Source organism: Pipistrellus kuhlii, unplaced genomic scaffold (genome assembly GCF_014108245.1).
Source record: "Pipistrellus kuhlii isolate mPipKuh1 unplaced genomic scaffold, mPipKuh1.p scaffold_m20_p_2, whole genome shotgun sequence".
NCBI classification, from domain to species: Eukaryota; Metazoa; Chordata; class Mammalia; order Chiroptera; family Vespertilionidae; genus Pipistrellus; species Pipistrellus kuhlii.
Window position 1 is genome coordinate 91,454,905 of NW_023425515.1, and position 20,506 is coordinate 91,475,410.

Genomic DNA, 20,506 nt, shown 5'->3' on the forward strand with positions numbered 1-20,506 from the left:
ACACACTAATTTTAATGTGCATCCAAGTTTGAGAATCAGTGCTTTTAGAAAGGATTAGGCAAGAATGATAGCAGGTGAAAATGTAGCATAGTGTACAAAACATGGTTTGAGAACCAGCTCTGGGATCAAAGTAAGCTATGAATTCTCTCTCAATATCAACTTTTAAGCTGAATAGTGGGGGAACTTCTTAAATATTTTAAAGTACTAGTAAATGTAGAGTTACTGGAAAGTTCCATTTCCTTTATTAAATGTACCCATTATGATTTCTACCTTGGTTTACAGACCAGAAAAGTTTTTACTATAGTAAAATGAGTTTTTCTTATTGTTTTCTCATTTCTGTTCAATGAGATAGGTTTTCTGGAAAATACAAAATGACTTGAGGCTGATAAACTTTGTTAGTGAAAGATTGTCTATACTTTTCAGTTTCACTTGCCTATTTAGCTCATGTTGCAAAAAAAAAAAAATAGCAGAAAAAACAAAACAAACAAAAAAATACAGCAACAAGATTTCCACCTATGGGTGTTAATCACATTTTTAGTACCAACTCAATATCCACTGGCCTTCCTGAAAAACTAAATTTTATTTTAACAGAAAAGATCTGCCATCTGGGGGCTCATAGTGGTAATAACAGGCTGTGTAGTTGCTTCAGAGAGAAAAAAAAGATGCTCTATTTACAATCCAACCTAATGCAAGGATTTTTCACTTTATGGCCCCCCACAAAGGGCAGAGACTATAGCAAGCTTCTAATATGCCTTACACTGGCATTTTCTCTCTTTATAATAAAGTAGAACTTATCTAGCAAAGTAACTAAATGTTTTGTAAGTAATATCTCCCTAAAAAGTATTAGGTCTAGTAATAATTAATGTCGTTTTCTAATACTTTTGTAAATCGAATTTATTTAAACAATACAACAAAATTTAATCAACAATATAGTTGCTGTTGTTTTCTACTACTTGTGCCCAACGCTCAGGAAGCATTTTAATCCCTCTGTTGTAAAATTCTTGTGATTTTGATGCAAAAAATTCGGTCAATGCATTTTTGAGGCATTCTTCATTATTAAATTTTTTTCCAAGAAGAAAGTTTTGCAAAGAACGAAACAAATGGTAATCGGAAGGGGCAATATCAGGAGAATATGCAGGTTGAGGGAGAACTTCCCATTCCAACTGGCGCAGTTTTTCAGCAGTGATTCTTGCAGTATGCGATTGTGCGTTATCGTGGTGAAGAATTACGCCCTTCCGATTAAACAGCGCGGGTTCTTTTTCCCTTAAAGCTTGGGCTAACCTTTCCAATTGGGCACTATACACTGCACTTGTAATGGTTTGGTTAGATGGTAAAAGTTCATAATGAAGAATTCCTTTAAAATTTCACCAAACACACAACATCACTTTTTTCGCATGCAAGTCAGGTTTTGGCGTGGGCTGCGGAGCCTCATTTTTGTCCAACCATTGAGGCCGCCTTTTCAAATTAACATACAGCACCCATTCTTCATCTCTGGTAACAACTTGCTCTAAAAACGGCAAACGGTTTTGACGAGAGAGGAGCGAACTGCAAATTGTGACTCTTTGATTACGGTTGTTGTTGGTCAACTCATGAGGAACCCATTGTCCAAACTTTTGGACTTTGCCAAGTGCACGCAATTGATTGGAAATTGTTTTTTGTGAACAATTTAAAGTTGTCGCAAGCTCTTGTTGGGTACTTTGAGGATTTTGCACCCAAAGAGCTTGAAGAGCTTCTTGATCAAAATTGGACACACGGCCTCGACCACTCTTGTCATCTAACGAAAAATTTCCCTCGCGAAATTTCTCAAACCAACGCTGGCATTTTCTGGCGCTAACTGCATCTTGACCAAGAGCACTACAGATGTTTTTTGTAGCCTCACTTGCTTTTCTTCCTAATTGGAACTCGTAAAGCATGCAGTGCCGAATATGCTCTTCATCCGCCATCTTCTTAGCCCTAGTTTTGCAACAAAAACCAAACCAAACACAAACTTTTTCAAGCAAACTTGTTAATTGCACTTCACACGTTCTGTAGATACCACGTGTTTGGAGGTTATGTCAATACAAGTCAACGCCAAGCAAGATTTTAAATGAATGTTTAAAAACGACATTAATTATTACTAGACCCGATATAACCTGACATCTTTTCTAACAAGAAAGTTTTTTTACTGACATCTTATAGAATAACTAGTGGCCTACTGCATGAATTTGTGCACATTGAAAAAAATTAATTAAAAGAAATATTTTAATATCGCTATGCACCCTTTCTCTATAATAGAAGTGTCAACCTAATTCATGATCGACAATGACAGATTGAAACACACATGTGCGATTGGCACCAGCGAGAACTTTATATGTATTGTGCATATGCAAGTCAACTTAGCCTTTTATATATATAGAATAATCTTGCTTAATTAGACCTGCTTTCTGAGGTAGCTAAATTTTTTTCCAGCCTAGTGAAGCACCCCAACTTCTCTTTCAGGTAATTGTCAGCAATACAGTGGTAAATATCAACACAAAGCAGATTATAATTGTAGACCATGCAGAGAGAACAAAGGGTGAAATATTTAAGTGCAACAGTGTTTAATTATATTCTGTGCAGTGAGAAAACCTGGTTATTATTTTCAAGGTCCACCATTTCTTAGTTCTTTTCAGTTGAGTCGTTTCTAAACTTTCTAAATCTCCATTTTCCAGCTAATGAAAATAGGATTCCACCCCAATTCTCCTAACTACTTATTTCAGGACTTCTGTGAGGATCAAATGAGATAAGGCATGGGAAAATCCTTCACAAACATTTGGTTAAAGTGTAAAATGTTTCTACCTGGCTATAAAGCAAGTTATGTTCCTGGGCTGAAGAAACTACAAAGAGGCTAATAGGGAGAGGAAGCGGGCATTGCTATGTGATGTTATTACCAAGGCCCATACCCACCGTTTCCGGGATGGCCATAGGGTCTCTGCAGCATTGGCTGCAATTTGGTGGGCTGTTGTTCCAGTGTGGTGGCAGGGCCTGTATCCCACCTGGGGGAAGTGGAGTGTTGGGGGGGTCTGTCATTTCTCTGTAAATGGCCAGTTTACATCACAGCACCTCCTGTGTTGAGCATCTGCCATCTGGTGGTCGGTGCACGTCATAGCAAGCAGTCTGATGGACAGAGGGACACTTAGCATATTAGCTATATATATATAAATTTGATATGTAAAATGTTCAAAAAAGATGTGTCTGGGACTCCACTATTAGTAGCATTTTTTACACTGTTGTAATTTTTAAAAAATTCATCATGTAAAGGAGATTCATTTGAAGTCCATCTGATAAGTACTACTTATTTGCTCTAAATTGTACCTATTCAATCAGATAATTTTATCTTTTAGTAACTGGCTTAAAAGACAGTGAATAAGCTAGTCCTGATTATAGTTTTATTGTAACAATTTTTAAAAATGTCTATAAAGTTAAGTGCCAATAAGACAACTCCTCTATTCCCTGTCCCCTGCTAATAGCTTCACACTTGAATCATTCTTCTCTCCTTAGAATGGGCAGTCGAATCCACGTCTACCCAAATGGATCCCTGTTTATTGGATCAGTAACAGAAAAAGATGGTGGCGACTACTTGTGTGTGGCAAGAAACAAAATAGGGGATGATCTGATACTGATGCATGTTAGCCTAAAGCTGAGACCTGCCAAAATTGATCACAAGCAACATTTTAAAATGCAAGTGTTTCATGGGAAAGACTTCCAAATTGATTGCAAGGCTTCTGGCTCACCAGCACCCCAGATATCCTGGAGTTTGCCCGATGGAACGGTGATAAATAATGCAATGCAAGCTGATGACAACAGGCGGCATACCAGGAGGTATAATCTTTTCGACAATGGAACCTTGTACTTCCACAGGGTTGGGGTAGCAGAAACAGGGGATTATACTTGCTATGCTCAGAACACTGTAGGGAAGGATGAAATGAAGGTCCACCTAACGGTCATAACTGCCGCCCCACGGATCAAGCAGGGTTTCAAGGCCAAACCAAGAGTCAGGGCTGGAGACACAGCCACCTTTGACTGCGAGGTTGTTGGGGAACCCAAACCAAAAGTATTTTGGCTGCTGCCTTCCAGGGATATGATTTCATTCTCAAAAAATAGGTACACATTTCATGCCAATGGGTCTCTGTCCATCAACAATGTCAAACTGCTCGATTCTGGAGAGTATGTGTGTGTGGCCCAGAATCCCAGTGGGGATGACACCAAAATGTATAAGCTGGAAGTTGTCTCTAGGCCGCCGCTAATCAATGGTCTGTATACCAACAAAACTGTCATCAAAACCACCGCAGTGAGGCATTCCAAAAAGCACTTTGATTGCAGAGCTGAAGGGACACCATCTCCCCAAATCACGTGGATCATGCCAGACAACATCTTCCTCACCGCCCCATACCATGGAAGCAGAATTACGGTCCATAAAAATGGAACCTTGGAAATTAGAAATGTGAGGCATTCAGATTCAGCTGAGTTTACCTGTGTGGCTCAGAATGAAGGAGGAAAGAGTGTGCTGGTAATACAGCTGGAAGTACTGGAAATGCTGAGAAGACCAACATTCAGAAATCCATTTAATGAAAAAATATTTGCCCAGGTTGGAAAACCCACAGCATTGAACTGCTCTGTTGATGGAAACCCACTACCTGAAATAATCTGGGTTTTACCAAACGGCACAGTATTTTCCAGGGGACCACAAAATCCTCAATATCAGATAGCAAGCAATGGTTCTTTTGTGATTTATAAAACAACTCGGGATGATGCAGGAAAATACCGGTGTGGGGCAAGAAACAAAGTTGGCTATATTGAGAAATTAATTGTATTAGAAATTGGCCAGAAGCCAGTTATTCTTACCAATGCGTTGGGAACAGTTTATGGCATCAGTGGGGACTCTCTCTCATTGCACTGTGTGTCAGATGGAAGCCCTAAGCCAGATATCAAGTGGACTGTACCAAGTAGTCATGTAATAGACAGGCCTCAAATTAGTGGAAAATACATATTGCATGAAAATGGCACACTAGTCATCAAAGAAGCAACAGCTCATGACAGAGGAAACTATATCTGCAAGGCTCAAAACAGTGTTGGCCACGCACTGGTTACTGTTCCAGTATTGGTTGTAGCCTACCCTCCCCGAATTACAAATCGCCCACCCAGGAGCATCCTTGCAAGCACAGGGGCAGCCATTCAGCTCCACTGTGTGGCCCTGGGAGTGCCCAAGCCAGAAATCACCTGGGAGATGCCTGACCACTCCCTGATATCAATGAAAAATAAAGGGAGGTCACATGGGACCGAGCTTTTCCACCCACAAGGCACCCTATTCATTCAGAACCCTCAAAGCTCAGATTCCGGGATATATAAGTGCACAGCAAAGAACACACTTGGTAGTGATTTTGCAACAACTTATGTGCAAGTGATCTGACATAAAATAACATTTCTTGAATAGTCAACATCTGGACAGTTTACTTTTTTGGAAGAAGTTTAATCAAAGGCAGCCATAGGCATGTAAATGAATTTAAATACATTTACAATGTTAAATTTATCATGGACATGCAAAAAAAGACTTGTAAATATATGCATTATGAACTGATTTCTTTAATGGATCTCAAAACAAATTTTTAACTTAAGGCACTTTTATTTTGCCAACAAATAACAATGAACATTAAGAGAAAACTATCCACTATAAAACAACAAATGGTTAATGTACCTGAATTCTTCATTAAATTGACTTTTTTAAAAAAAATTACCAGTTCCCTAGTGTCCACCTTCTGTCAATGTTACAGGCATGGCACTGACAACAGACAATGGAAAAGATTAAATTTTTTATCTTGATGTGAATTTGCCATTTTGATGTATAAATATTTTGTGGTTGGTTTATAAATATTTTACTAAAGCCTACATAAAACAAGCACTTAACTGTTTTGGTGATGATTTATTATCTTGTGCACACTGAAGTTTTTCATAGATGGGGAATACAAGGATGCTTTAATGACTGAATTTAAAAAGAAATGCAGGCTAACTTTTCCAACATGTAAAAAGCAACTCAACACCTATACATCAAAAATGTGAAAAGGGGTTGATTACATCCTTGTCTAAATAAATCCACTTAAAATGTTTTAAAAATACAACGAAACTTCTTTATAGCTTCAAAATCCAGCTCAGGTACCCTGGTTTGGAGCTGTCACAAAGAAAAGTTTCTGAGAAGGAAATAATGCTTTATGAACATTTAATTTCATTAAATGGGAATCCTTTATGCAACAGGTAAGTGTTTAGGAAAGCTCTAGATCTAATCATATAATGAAGTTTCACTGTACTTAAAATTTCTTCAACTGTACCCAAAATGTGCCTTTTGTAATTTACTCAATTTATTTATATTACTTGCTTAATTCAACCTGAATTAATTTGGGGGAACAATATGATTCATCTTTTCTAATTATAGAGGCTGGGATTTCCCAATGTAATTTCTCCAGCATCTATTCAAATATTTGCCTATTATTTAAGAAGAATTATAGGAGCCTTAATAAGATAAAAAAGAAATTGCCATAGGTCTTGCTCAGATATCTCAGTACCCAAACTGAGAACGATGTCAGCTCCCACCAATCATCTGAGATATATGGGGGAGCTCACTTCATTGTGTTTTCACCACACCCACTTTCAGCTGGCCCCACCTAAGAGACGATTGCTGCTATCTCTGAGGTTGGGATCCCACGGCTGAAATAAGTCATAGGATATTCATTCTAACAGTGATCTTCTACTTCTGGACCAAGAGGAGTAAGTAACATGACAAATGCAACTCTATTAGGAACAAGCCTACAGTGTAAACGGTATGTCTAAGGGCTTCTTATGTCCAACTCCATTCTATTGAATATTTCAAGGTCTTATATTTAAAAGGGTGGGGGTTTCCATTTATTCTAAGATAATTTCTTTTATTTTATGAAATAAATTACTAGCTTCTGTCAAAGGACAGGACTTTCCCTTGTAACCATTTAATGCAAACTAATGCATTTGCTAAAAAAAAAAAAAAAAAAGAAAAAAGAAAAGAAACTTCTCAGGATAGAGGGTTAAGTGGGAGTTACTATGATGAGACTAGATTAAAGTTTCCAGTTGCCATTTTATTATGCATAGGGAGAAACCAGCTTTAGTTTTTTCCTCAACTTTCCATAGAATCTTGGAAGCCTTACCATGACTTAGCTTCCCCACCTAAAAAGGACACATAACAAAAATGTACATCCACAGCCTTCAAGTGCAAATGATTAATAAATTAATTTCAGTAAGTTCTGCAAAATATAAAGTGCATACGAATGCTATGCAGTTATAACACTCATTCTTGAAATAGTATTACTGCTGTTTGCAATACTGAGCTACAAAAATATATGGTTCCAACAGAAAACTGAGATTTTAAATGCCAATAATTTTCAAGAGGAAAGAAAATGGCAATCGGGGCAGAAAATGACTCTTTCCTGGCACAGCATTCATGTTCGGCTGTCTAGCCAAGGCAGTCATTTTACGGATATGCTACTTGAAGAAAAATAATATCATGGACTCTAAAGATGATTCTTGAGGGGGGGAAACAGCCTGATATAAAGCAGGTTGAATATGTTAATCTAGTGAAAAGAATGGTCCTTCATGTTTTGGCAAAGTCTTTTCCAGCCCAGAGTAAACATGAAATGAGCAGGCCGGAGTAAACTGGTTTCACAGTGTACAAAGCAGTTCACAGGGATGCTGCCACAGCAAAGTAAGCGGACATACATTTGAGGTCATTTGCATGAGTCAAACTTTGCAATGAGTAACTCACCTAGGAAGGTATAAATTATTTATATAATGCTTTGCAAAGGAAGTGATCTACTAAAGTTGTACTAGTTACATTCAAAAGAAGTAGTTCTACATGGTTTGCTCATTATAGACAAATCTATTCACAGTATGTGCAACTACATGACATGTGAAATCATGGCAAAAGAAAATGAATTAACGCAGAACATGGGAAAATATCCCTCATATGTTTTTAAATGCCCTGCAATTTTCACATTCAAAATTTTATGCATCTAAATCTAAAAAAATATTATATGGAATACTCTTAAATTACACAAACTGATACTTTACTGTATTTTTTTTTTTACTCTAATAGGAGCAAATTACCACATACTTGAACAAAGTTAAAATAGTTACTATTTTTTTATAATAAATTTGATGTATAATTTACTTTACTTGTGCTTTTGCACCAATTTATAAATACCAGAATATGCAATACACAACCAATTTGGAAACCAACATTAATAATTAAATTCAAAATAGCAAATACTTACCATATAAAATAAACAGCAAATACATCTTTTATGAAAACCAGAGCTTTCTGGACTGGGGGCCAAATTCTCTAGAAACCATGCCAAGTTTGAGCACTGTGGAATCTCATACCAGCTGCAACCTTCTTTCTCTCCAGTTGGCATTAAGATTCAGGAGAACCAAAACTGGACACAGTCATTTTTGCCAAATCTGGCAATAAATAATTGGACAATTCCACCATGGTTTGTTGGGGCCTTTAGTATTTCCATGTTGTATCTTCACAGACTCTGGTCAACGGCCTTGTTACTGAAAACAAATTTGAGTACAGCTACTTCCAGCGGGCTTCCACCTCCTTAGGGCATCGCTCACAGAAGCCCCGGGTTAAGTTCTTGGTCTAAGAGGTTTAAGTACTAAGCAACAATCTGTTTCAGCACCTTTTGACCACAACAAAAGCAAAGAAAAACCCTATATAAATAAGAACAAGGTTTATAAAGTGCTTATGAAGTTACAAACATTTCAAACTAGAGTGATGCGAATAAATGTCCATTTCACCATCAAAGGTGAATGCAGAATAAATGGGTCACTTTTCTGTCACAAACTGATATGACTTTCAAATCAGTAGTTTGGTCCAGCACAGTTTGAAAAGAAAAAAACATCATTAATGAATATATAAATATATTATATTTACCATAATTCATTCTTTCTATGAGATTCAAAAAAGCACCAATATTAAAAAGTCTGCTACCAAACTCTCTCTGGAGTAGGCCTGCATGATCCACATTTTAAAACCTATTTTAAAGCTGAAAGCAACAAAACAAAACCACACCTCCTCCTTTGCTTTTTGTTTAAACATTTAAACACCTTTGTACAAGTGTAGCATAAAACATAAACAAAACTTCAAATAATTGAAATAACAAAGGGACATTTCTAAAGATGACGAATGCATTAAATCTGATTTCTGTTTTTCAGTGCAAACATAAAACTTCATGTCTTGTCCTCTTCCAGATTCAGAAGTGTGAAGGGTGACCATAGGGAGTCACTCCTTGCTGTGGCTGGTTATCTAAGGAGAAAAAGAAATACAATTAAAATTGTAGGTGCAAAATTATGCTACAGATAGATGCCACGCCCTTGTCACTTCTCAATAGCAGCCTGACTGATTGGCCAGGAGCACAGCGCTGGCCTGGAGCCCTCCAGTGGCAGAGTGTAAGCACTGCAGCTGAATTCATTCCTCAGTGGGCCCAGCTCACCTGAGTCCCACCTGCCAGCACAAGGCTCAGACGAGGGTATTGGTCTCTACCTCTGAACGGAGAAACAACTCGATACTAACTTACAAAAGGACTCTAAGTATCACAAAACATTGAAAGTGCTCACAATTTTTATAAAAACACACCAATAGTTCTGCTTTAACATGCACATTATGAGATGAGAAAAGTAGCTTGAAAAATAGTAGGTACAAAGAAAGAAACAGGATGAGAACAGCTGCTGCTCGCACAACTCTTGTGGGATTGTTCAATACAGAGGCTTGTTCTTCAGGTGTGATAGGAAAAGAACCCTCTGAGGGTGCAGGGGCAGCTCAGCTTAGTTGTCATTATTCAACCAAGGAGGTGGCAGAGTGTGCACCCACCTTCAGAGGCTTCAGAGCACTGCAGGCTCGGTTCCAGACCAAGCAATAAAGTGAGTCATAACCTTTTTCAGTGGTGGCTCTTGCCTCCAGTTTGTCAACCTGTGAAGCTCAGTAAAGCTCACCGCACGGGAACAGGCTAGGCCTGTGTGGTGATGCGGTGTATGAGCTCTGCCCCAGCTTGTCCCTTACCCTTTAGCTGTTTTCTCGTCTATAACTGGAACAGTGACAGTATCTAACTTCATGGGGTGGTTTAGGAATTAAGTGATTGGATACAAGTGAAGTCACAGTGTGCCTGGGTCCAAGAAAGTGCTCCATAAAGGATGGCTGGTCGGAGGTGAGGGCAGATGGGATCAATGGTGGTGGAAAAAATAAAATAATTTTTTTTTAAAGCTGCATTGCATGAGCTCTGGAAAACTGGAAATAAGAGGAGATGTGCTCCCTAAATAGGCAATACATATGAAAATCACTGGTACATATTTCTAAACATTGGAAAAATCTAAAACAAACACATTGGTCTTGTCCGTAAAATGATGCTGTCTGTTTAGCAATGAAAAATATGACCTCCAGAATTAACAGAGCAACAATATTTTAACCACATGTTTGTTGTGTAGACCCCACCATTAAATAGCAGCTGAAAAAGAGGATTGACTTACACAATTCAACTGAAACTAAATGAGGCTATAAGAGGAAAATGTTTTTAAAGGGGGACAAAGGTCTTGGTTACATCCTGAGAAAGACACCAGGTCAGGAGGGGTACTCCCCTGAAGGGCTCAGCTGCCAGGCCGAAAAGCCAGATGAAACAAGCTGCCCGCCCGCAGTGGGAAACTGGCTTCTTCCTCGCAGCACCTCCTTGTCGCAGGGCTGCTCAACTCTGCAGCCCAGAAGCACGTAACCGGGAAGGACCAGGAGAACCTGCTCCTCTCCTCACCCATGGGTGAGAAACCGCATGATCCAGATAACAATGGTAGAGTTGGCACCAGATTTAGGTCCCCTGACTTCCAGCCAATACTCTGCACCAGAGGGCTGGCTCCCGTTGCTAATGAATTTCCTGCACTTGCAGCCAACACAGGGTGATAGAGTCATGGGAGCTCCCACTGGCATCCACACGAAGGAGCTCAGGGGGTGAGTGGTTACACTCTAGAGGCAGCACTATTAAAACATCAGCCCACACAGCAGGCGGGACCACCAGGAAGAACTGCTGAGGCTCACTGCCTGTGGTGGTGGTACAGGTCTGATGCGTCTGAGTTGTCAGGAAAGTAGGATGGTGCAGTGGTGAAAACAGCCACCGCCCTGTGACCAGGAGATAGGTCTAATGCTGGCCTCCCTCTATCTATAACTTCCTCCATCAGTACACTTGAGACATCCACTGAGTTGCTCTTTAAACCTTCCAACTTTATAAAAAGGGCACTTGCAGCTCCACAGCGGTCCCCAAATGAAAAGAAATATTTCCAGGTTCAACTGAAAGCAATGGGAAAACATTTTCACTGAACTAAAAAACAAAAACAAAAAACAAAAAAGATTGGGGTTTTTCTAGGAAAAGTAGCATTCAAACCAAAACAAATAAAAAAAAACCACCTTAACACTGTAGACTAAACAAAGATGAAATGGTATCAAGGAAGACTGCAGTTTTTGAGGAGCCAGCCTGTGTTTTGTTGTGTGCCTGTTTTCAGTTTCCCAGGAATCATCTGTCCCAGCCAGAGGGGTACTTACTGGAGAGCTGCTTCTGGAGCTGCCGCACCAGGGCAGCCGTCTGCTGCTGCTGCTGTGTCTGCTGCAAGCCTTGCCTGGGAAACTGCAATGTGACAGGAGAAAGAGGGAGTCAGCCCCGGGTGCCCATCAGGACACAGAGACTGACTCCCAGGGCCAGACCGTCTTCAACTACTCCAGGACAAAGGTGCCAGGCCAGAGTGTGTTCACTGATTTTCTCCTACATCCTGGCGTCCATCTAGTGACCATCTGAAGTGCCCAATCCACTTAAAAGCCCTCTCCACGTGGTTACTTGGCAATTATTTGAAGAGACCTGATGAGGGAGCCCATACTGCAGCAGTGAGCCAGTGGCTCAAATGTCCTTCTTATCTCTCCCTTCATCAGCTGGCCTATTTCAGAATCACCAGATTAGAAGCCATTTTCATTGGTGAAATGCAAGCTTTGGTCGGGGATCTGTTCAGGCACCATAGGCCCTGCCTGCCCAGCATGAACGGCAGGGATGTGCGGAGGCAGAGCAGGCCCTAGGTCCGGACTCTCAGGACTGAGCCTCCCACTGGGTGGAGGAGGAAGGTCCATTACTCTCAGCGAAGGCTGGGCAGGGCTGGGCACCCAGGGCACAAACTCTGAGGAGGTGCTCACTTCCAGGGCCGCTCTAGTGCAGGCACAGATGAGGGCCCATGTGCCCTGGTTCTGCCCATTAAGTTGATACAAGAAATTGTGGTGGCTCTTCTAGAGCCGTGGTCAGCAAACTGCAGCTCACAAGCCACATGCGGCTCTTAGGCCCCTTGAGTGTGGCTCTTTCACAAAATACCACGGCCTGGGCGAGTCTATTTTGAAGAAGTGGCATTAGAAGAAGTTTATGTTTAAAAATTTTGGCTCTCAAAAGAAATTTCAATCGTTGTACTGTTGATATCTGGCTCTGTTGACTAATGAATTTGCCGATCACTGTTCTAGAGGGAAAAAATTCTGTCTGGTGGAAGTGAAATCACCTTAGACTTAAATCCCTGGTAGTGCTGATTTACTTTTCTCCTAACCTGTAAATTTCAGACTGTCGAGCTTTTCTTCCTTTTCACGCCTGCCTTCTCTCCCTCTCCCCCTTCCCTCCACCTGGCCATTAACTACTATGATAAGAGGACGTGTTCTGCAAGGCCATCTTGACATGTACATGTCAGAACTGTGCTGCCTATTTCTCATTCACCTGACCACGCCCCACCCCCTGGGGCCCTCCACCAGCCTCCTGGATGGAGAGTGGCCAGGCTGGCCCTTAGCTCTTCCGTCTAGAAGTGGAGGCACAGCCCCTGGAAACTGCAGGGAGAAGCAGGGTATAGTTGGAAGGGAGCAGAGTCCAGTTTTATTTTTGCCAATTTCCTCCAGGATAGGTCTCTGCTGGTGGAACACATCTCTCTCTGGGAAGGCCATGGCTCCTGCCAGCGGCCCTCTCCTTTTCTCTCCTTATACCATGGCCACAGAGCACAGGGGGTGTAACTGCTTCCGGCTGAGGCCCTTCACCATGCCTGGTTTCCCTTAACCTACCCATACCTCTGTAAACAGTCTTTTTTAAAAAAAACTCAATTACCCAATATGAGTGAAACATACATTTTCTCCTCAGAGCTTGTTGCTATGGGTGAAAATAGCCCAGAATTATATTTAAGGTTGCCCAATTTAGCAAATGAAAATATGGAACACCCAGTTAAATGTCAATTTCAGATAAGCAACACTTTTACTTTTTTAGTTCTAAGTATGTCCCTAATACTTCATGGGACACATATTGCATTTATGTATGCTCCATACAATATTTGGAACATAATTCTAGAGTTATTTATTGTTTACCTGAAGCTGAAATTAGTTCATCTGGCAACCCTATTTACAGGGAATCACTGGATTGATTCTGTTAAAGCTGAATATTTCTCACAACACCTGGTCCACCTACTTCTCTCACACCAGACTCTGAGTGATTTAAAGACTTGGGCTTGTCTGTTAATTTATCCCTAGTGTCCAGCAGTGCCAGGCACATAGTAGGTGCTCAGAAAAAATGGACAGAAGGAGAAACTGTAAGTGCCTTTAATTTCCAAACCTGCCTCGTAACAAGAAAGATGCACTTCCACCAATGTTACTATTATATTTCCCCAGCGCATGGAAGGAAAAGAGCAGCTTGCCACTTTCCCCACTGTGCAAATCAAGAGGGAAAACAAAAATCCATCTTTCAGTAATGTGAAAGCGTTCATAAAATATGAAGTAATTTCTTTTCTATTCAGTGGTTCCTATGCTTATTTGGAAATAGACCCTATTTCTTTAACAAAAGCTAATATAATTGTATGTGTGAGGCAGTGTTCCAGACAGCACCTGTATACATGAGCCCAGCTAACCCTGAAAGGATAATACCACCCTCAGTCTCTCACACAAACTCTGGGCATGTGTGTTATGAAATTCAGTAGACATATGATTTCCTATGAAACATTCACAATACATAAACCAAGCAAGATCTAGGACAGTACTCCATAATCAAACATTTTAAATCTCTGCAGCAAACCACACAAACAGTTATACCAAATAAGACAAATAAAAAGAGCTTCATGTCCCTTCAGGTCAGAGGTCAGCTTTTATTACAAAATTAATCAGGTCAGGCTTAGCTGTTCAATGAGTTATAAATAAAATTTCCATTCTCACAAGTGTCTGAATTTTGGGAATGTATATAAGAAATTGTGAAGCCCCTTTTTTCCCCCAATGGAGGAAGTGGAGGCTTTGACAAGTGAAGTCACTTGTCCATGATTCCTGCAAATTTTGGGGCTGGAATTCAGACTAATCTTTCTGAGTCAGAGCTCATGATCCTAACCACAATCTAGTGCTGTTCTTAATTGGAATGTTAATTTCCAAATATTAATTTATTTGATTATAATCACAGATTCTAAATGGTTGGCTGAAAATATGTCTAATCTTATTAGCTGATTAAGGTACACAACACAAACATTTAACATTTGCTCATTCAACAAACACTTAGCTGCCTTCTCTACATTCATTTAAAGTCTGCTTCAAGAGGTTTTTGAGAATGAAACACTGTAATGATCTCAGATATTTAATTTTATTTTTTTGAGCCAAGGCAGTAACTAGGTCCCTGAGAAGCTAGTGCTTGTGCACAAGTGCCCAGGAACACATGTGGGTGCATATGTTTGTTGGAGAATGGTGGGTGGCCCACTGGTGGCCTAAAGAGATAATATTTCTGGGGGGACCCCAAGACTCTGTTAGGATGCCTACAAGGTCAAAACCATTTTCATAATACTAAGAAATTATTTGCTTTTTCACTCATTTTCTCATGAGTGTACTATGCAGTTTTCCAGAGGATAATAATGTGTGATACTGCAACAAAATGAATGCCTTTTTAACTCAGACATTGAAGTTTTCAAAACTGTAAAACAATGTCATTCTCACTAATATTTTAGTTTGAAATATACACCCATTTTCTCATTAAAATGTTATTCCTTTTCATATATAATTTTATTTTAGAATTAAAAAATAATTTTAATATTTGTTTTAATTTCTAGTAAAGTAAATACTGATAGACACAAAAGCTTTTGCATGTGAAGGGTTCAGAGGCCAATAACGCTGAGAGCAGTGGAGGAAATTGATGGGATGATCCATCATCTCCAGTCTCTCAGCTGTGGTGCTTCACCACATTCCTCTCAAGGCCACCTGGCACTAAATGCAGCTGGTTTTAATTTGTTTATGTTCATGAGCATGCAAGAGATTGCATGAGCAATTTTCTTGGGAAAAGAAAGAATGCCACCAACTCCCCTCAGAAACCCCATTACTGAGCATTTCAAACCAAGTCACTGAATGTCTCCTGCAAAAGGATGAGCCCTGTCTATGGCAGAGGAGCATAAAACCACCAGGCGAAATCTAAGGAGTCACCCTCTTGGACTCCTCCCCAGACTTCCTGAATTAGGATTTCTGAGGCTGACAATCTGTATTTTGTAAACCCATGATCTGATGCTTGGCTTGTAGTGAAAGTTGGAACTTTAAATTGTCCAAAATGGGTCAGAAAACAGGTCAACCAAGGGCCTACAACCGCCATCTGTGTATGTCTAATCTTCCTGCTGGAATGTAATGAGCAAACAGGGTAAGGTCTCCCTGAACTCCATCCATGCAGGCGCTGATGATGGTTTCTCCCAGCTGTCCCTTTGCAGATGTTAATCCTCCCGGAACATTTCCCTTTTGTCCTGTCCTGCACTCTCAAAAAGACCCCAGCCTTCAAAGACAGGCTCCTGTTGCCAGCCACGCCCTCAGGAATCTGCAGTGAATCAGTGCTCTTGTGCCTGGGCACTGTGATGCCCTTATTAGCAACAAGGCAGGTGACTTCCCTCACCCTCGCACTTTGAGGAGGGATGGAGCTATGTTCTCACTGCAACTACAGAGCTTAAGTTGAATCTCCATCAAGTGGAATAGGTCAACAGGCATAGTTTTCCTCCAGTAAACACATTCTCTCCTGAACTAAAAGGGATATATTAACAAGTATTTTGGCCCTGGCTGAGTGGCTCGGTTGGTTGGAGTGTACTCCCATATACCAAAAGGTTGATCCCCAGTCAAGTCACATGTGGGAGGCAACTGATCAGTTTCTCACACTCTAAAAATCAAGTGGAGAAAAAAAAGTACCCTGCTTTGTAATTTGACTGTGGAAAATATCTGTTGGGATTGGCTCCAGTCAAGGAGAAATACTCATTTTCTACTAACTTATTTAATGATGCAAGTGTCAAAAGAACCGCAATTCACTGATTCACTTATTCTCACCCCTAATTGCCAACATTTGTAATAAATAAACTTGTACTACTGAGAAAAAATATTTTGACACTTAACATATGCAAGTAGAGAACTGATAGTGTCGGTTTCAAAGATGATTTTTGTATTTAAAATGCCTGGCTTAAATATCCAATGGTGCAGATTTTGAACTTTGTAAGAACAAATTTGGTTAAAAAAGTAAGAACTTACTCTAGCTTTGTGACCTTGTGTACTTTTCAAATAAAATTAAGAAAGTAGTTTTCTGCAATAAATAAATAAAGTTTAAAAAAATCACCAAAAACATATCCTTGGGTGAGGGTTGAAATTTTTTTAAAAAATTATATATTTTTATTGATTTCAGAAAGGAAGGGAGAGGGAGAGAGAGAAAAACATCAATGATGAGCATCATTGATTGGTTGCCGCCTGAATGCCTCCCACCAGGGATCAAGCCCACAACCCCAGGCATGTGCCCTTGACTGGAATGGAACCTGAGACTCTTTGGTCCGCAGGCTGACACTCTATCCACTGAACCAAACCAACTATGGCTGAAAAATAATTATTTTTATATTTTAAATGTTTTTTTTATTGTTTAAAGTATTACATGTAGTAAAAAAAAAATTTTATGTATATTTTGTCTGATCTCTAAATGTTTTTTAACAACATACATTTGTTCAAGAATATTAAATTTTTGCTCAACTATTACTAAAGGAAATGCATCATTAACTAATAATTTCTATTTAACTGAATCTTTTTGTCTGGCAAAGCGACTTCCTTGGGGCTGTCCTGGCAGCAGAAGCAGACCCTGACTGGTCACCTGGTGGCGGGGCTGCTGTGGTTAGCGATGTACCTGCCTCACAGCGGGTTTGGTCACCTTGCCCTCCGAACTGTGTTCTTTACTTATGGGTATTGTGTGAAGTTTCTTCCTTCATTGCTATAACATCCAACAAATCATTTGACAATCCTCATGCAGATCCAAGCACTTCTCTGGGTTCAGGGACTAAAGCACTGTCCCTGCCTCCCGGCCACTACAAAGTTCTTGCTCTAGCAACAACCTGCGAGCACATTATTGGTGAGCAGAAGCACAAAGCACCAAGGAAATCTTTATTTCCAACCTGCTCTGCCACTTGACAGAGACCACAGAAAGCTGCAGGTCCTCGGATGAATGGAGCGCAGCCCTGCACAGGCTCCTCCGTGGGCACCCCCAGCGGGAACCAGCGGCCCTGGAGTTTACAGTGTTTAGTATGCATTTATCTGCAAGATAACTGGCAACTTGCATGCAGTCATTTTTTTTTTTTATCTGCACACCATCAGTTATTCAGTAAAAAGGAAATATATCAAATTTATCTGTCTTGTTAATAAAAATCTCTCATGGATATCTTTCCCAACTTCTTTCTATAAATATTACACCTCCTTTCCCTTCATAATGAAAAGAAAAATCCAAATTCAAGCAAAGAAAGGCAACATGGTTCACTAACTTTCTCTGGACCTGATTTTCTTAATTTGAAAAGGAGAATAATATTACCTAAATTCTGAAAAATTTCTCAATTTCTCTAAATGGAACATAAGTTTTTGAGGAAGACTATATGACAATTTCACACATGATCTTTGACTAAAAGTTAATGCAATTGTTTAAGTAACTATTATGCATATGTTTAAAAGGCATCAATTCAGTATAATAAGATAATGACACAAGAATGAGTCAATTTAAAAAGCCACATTTTAAAGCTTTCTGTTAACATATTTTCCAGGTCACACACCTAGGACAACTACATTTAAGATGAAAATAAATGACACAGCAGGATGAGTTAAACATTATTTTCTTTAAAGCTGGAAGTAGCTTTAAAGAAAATCATGGCCTGTTAACATCTGATTAAGAATTAATTTAATCACAACAACTCATAGCTTTAAAAGTATCTTTCAAGTTAAGAACTATAATTAGACCCAAACTAGAGGCTACATGTAATATTCCAGTAAAGGCACCCCATTTCTTCCCCAATGCTTTTCTTCCACAGAAAAATGTAGAAGAAACTAGAGGCCCGGTGCACAAAATTCATGCACAGGATGGAGTGGGGGTGTCCCTCAGCCTAGCCTGCACCCAATCTGGGATCGGTCTCCAATCTGGGACCCCTCAAGGGATGTTCAACTGCCCGTTTAGGGATGTTATCTTACCTGTCCCAGCTATTTCTGTTTGTTCCATCCCAGTGATTCCCAGAGACCCTGCCCCACCTAATTTATAACCCCACCCAAGCTGTGCACAGCAGCTTTTGCATATGAATGGTCTGTCCTTTCTCAGGTGAAAACTCTGTCAAACAAGCTGCAGTTGGGTCAGGGAGCTGCAAACTTATCAATAAAAGTCCCAAAACACCAGCACTAGCACCAGCACCAGCCTGCCTTGCTTCACAGTTGGGCCTCATCTGGGCACTTCCAAACCCAATACAAAGATAAGAAATTTGCAGATCTCTCTGTAGTTCCTGCTGGGTGGCCCTAGATAGTGGCTGACTTTACATCTTCCTGGAGATCCAAGAGCCAGTGTACCCAGTGGTCAGTAGGAGACCAGATTACAACTCTTCACATCCATAAGAGACATACTCAAGGGGCAGACTCAGGGAGCACCAGAGCCCCACTGAAGCAAATCCTGCTGCATAAGGGTGTCTACTGAACAGCAGCTCTCCCACTGGAATGCAGCTGGCCCCACAGCCAATTGGCCTGGAGGTTAATTCCTCATAGTGACACCGACAGCAATCAAGGCTCAACTACAACAAAACTGTGCACACAGCCCATAAAGGGGTGCACCAACAGTGTCCACCTCAGGTGATTGGGGAGGCTGAGCCACAGGGCCTTATAGGACACCTACTACACAAGATTACCCTATCAACTCAAGGAGACTTAGCAGCTACCCAATAAATAGAAATAAACACAGGGAAGCAGCCAAAATGTGGAGACAAAGACATGTCACTGTGGACAACAGGGGCCACATGCTGACCTGACAAGCTCAGGGGAGGCCTGCATGGCAGTCTTGCAAACTCAGAGACCTAAAGTAACTACAAAGGATGGTCTGAAATTAAACTTTAACTAAACGCAATTATGGTGGACAGTTAATCCTAGGCCAGTATCTTCACTGACAAGGTCAACCTTTGCCTTAACTGAGCCTATCTCTCTTTTTGAATCTATAATAACATACCCTTGTAATGTCTGGGTAATTTGTAACTTCCATTTTTCTGGAGCCCCTGGGGCACAACCAAATGTGGTGGGTGCCAGGACGGGATGCCGCAAATTCCTTCATTATCATGTTAATGGTTCCTACACCCACCTAAGTATGTGTCCATCATTTTACTTTTTATCCAATCCCAGGGGTTTCCTCCACTTTGCTTTGTCTCACCTCCTTAATCTGTCACCAGTGAATTTCATGTAACCCACCTATGTCCCTCCTTTGATTGAAATGTATTAATACAAATGTAACCAGCCATTCTCTGGAGCATTATCTCAAGCTGTTGAGGCTCCGCTTCCCAACATATGGGCATATGTCCATAGTTTGGCTCAAATAAACTCACAAAAATTCTTTACAGGTTTTAATGTTGGTATTTTGTTTTGTTTTGTTTGTTTTTTGCGTTAACATCACAAATGAAGGAAATCAAACTACTGATATAGAGTTCAAAACCACAGTTATAAGATTACTCAAGAATCTTCTAGAAACCTCCAAGGATCTTAGTGAGACTTTCAAGTTTATCAGTGAGAATGCAAAAAAAAAAAAAAAAAAAAAAAAAAAAAAAAAAGGGAAAGGACCAGTCAGAAGTTAAGCATACACTGACTGAAATAAAGAATAATATGCAGGGATTCAACAGTAGATTAGAGAATCCCGAGAATCAAATAAATGATTTGAAATGTGAGGAAGCAAAAAATATCCAACAAGAAGAGCAAAAAGAAAAAAAAATGAAGATAGTATAAGGAGCCTCTGGGATAACTTTAAGAGTACCAATATCCAGATTATGGGGGTGCCAGAGAAGAGAGAGAGCAAGATACTGAAAGACTATTAGAAAAAACAATGACAGAAAACTTCCCCTACCTGGTGAAAGAAATAGACTTACAAGTCCAGGAAGCACACAGAACCCCAAACAAAAG

At 40.1% G+C, this 20,506-nt stretch overlaps 2 protein-coding genes across 3 annotated transcripts in view; one reads left to right on the forward strand and one right to left on the reverse strand.

Annotated features, from left to right (window-relative positions):
* IGSF10 (immunoglobulin superfamily member 10) overlaps window positions 1-5,738 on the forward strand; it is a 28,847-nt gene extending 23,109 nt beyond the window's left edge. The window contains exon 6 of the mRNA XM_036443862.2: window positions 3,520-5,738. Within this exon, the coding sequence (XP_036299755.1) occupies window positions 3,520-5,428 (1,909 nt within the window). The 3' untranslated portion in view covers window positions 5,429-5,738. The remainder of the gene's footprint in view (window positions 1-3,519) is intronic.
* An 8-nt stretch (window positions 5,739-5,746) lies between these two features.
* Window positions 5,747-20,506, reverse strand: part of MED12L (mediator complex subunit 12L) — a 353,473-nt gene continuing 338,713 nt past the window's right edge. For both annotated transcript variants that reach the window (XM_045584086.1, XM_045584085.1), the window contains exons 43-44: window positions 11,621-11,702; window positions 5,747-9,346 (exon numbers count right to left, since the gene is read on the reverse strand). In XM_045584086.1, coding sequence (XP_045440042.1) covers window positions 9,294-9,346; window positions 11,621-11,702 — 135 coding nt within the window. In that variant the 3' untranslated portion in view covers window positions 5,747-9,293. The remainder of the gene's footprint in view (window positions 9,347-11,620; window positions 11,703-20,506) is intronic.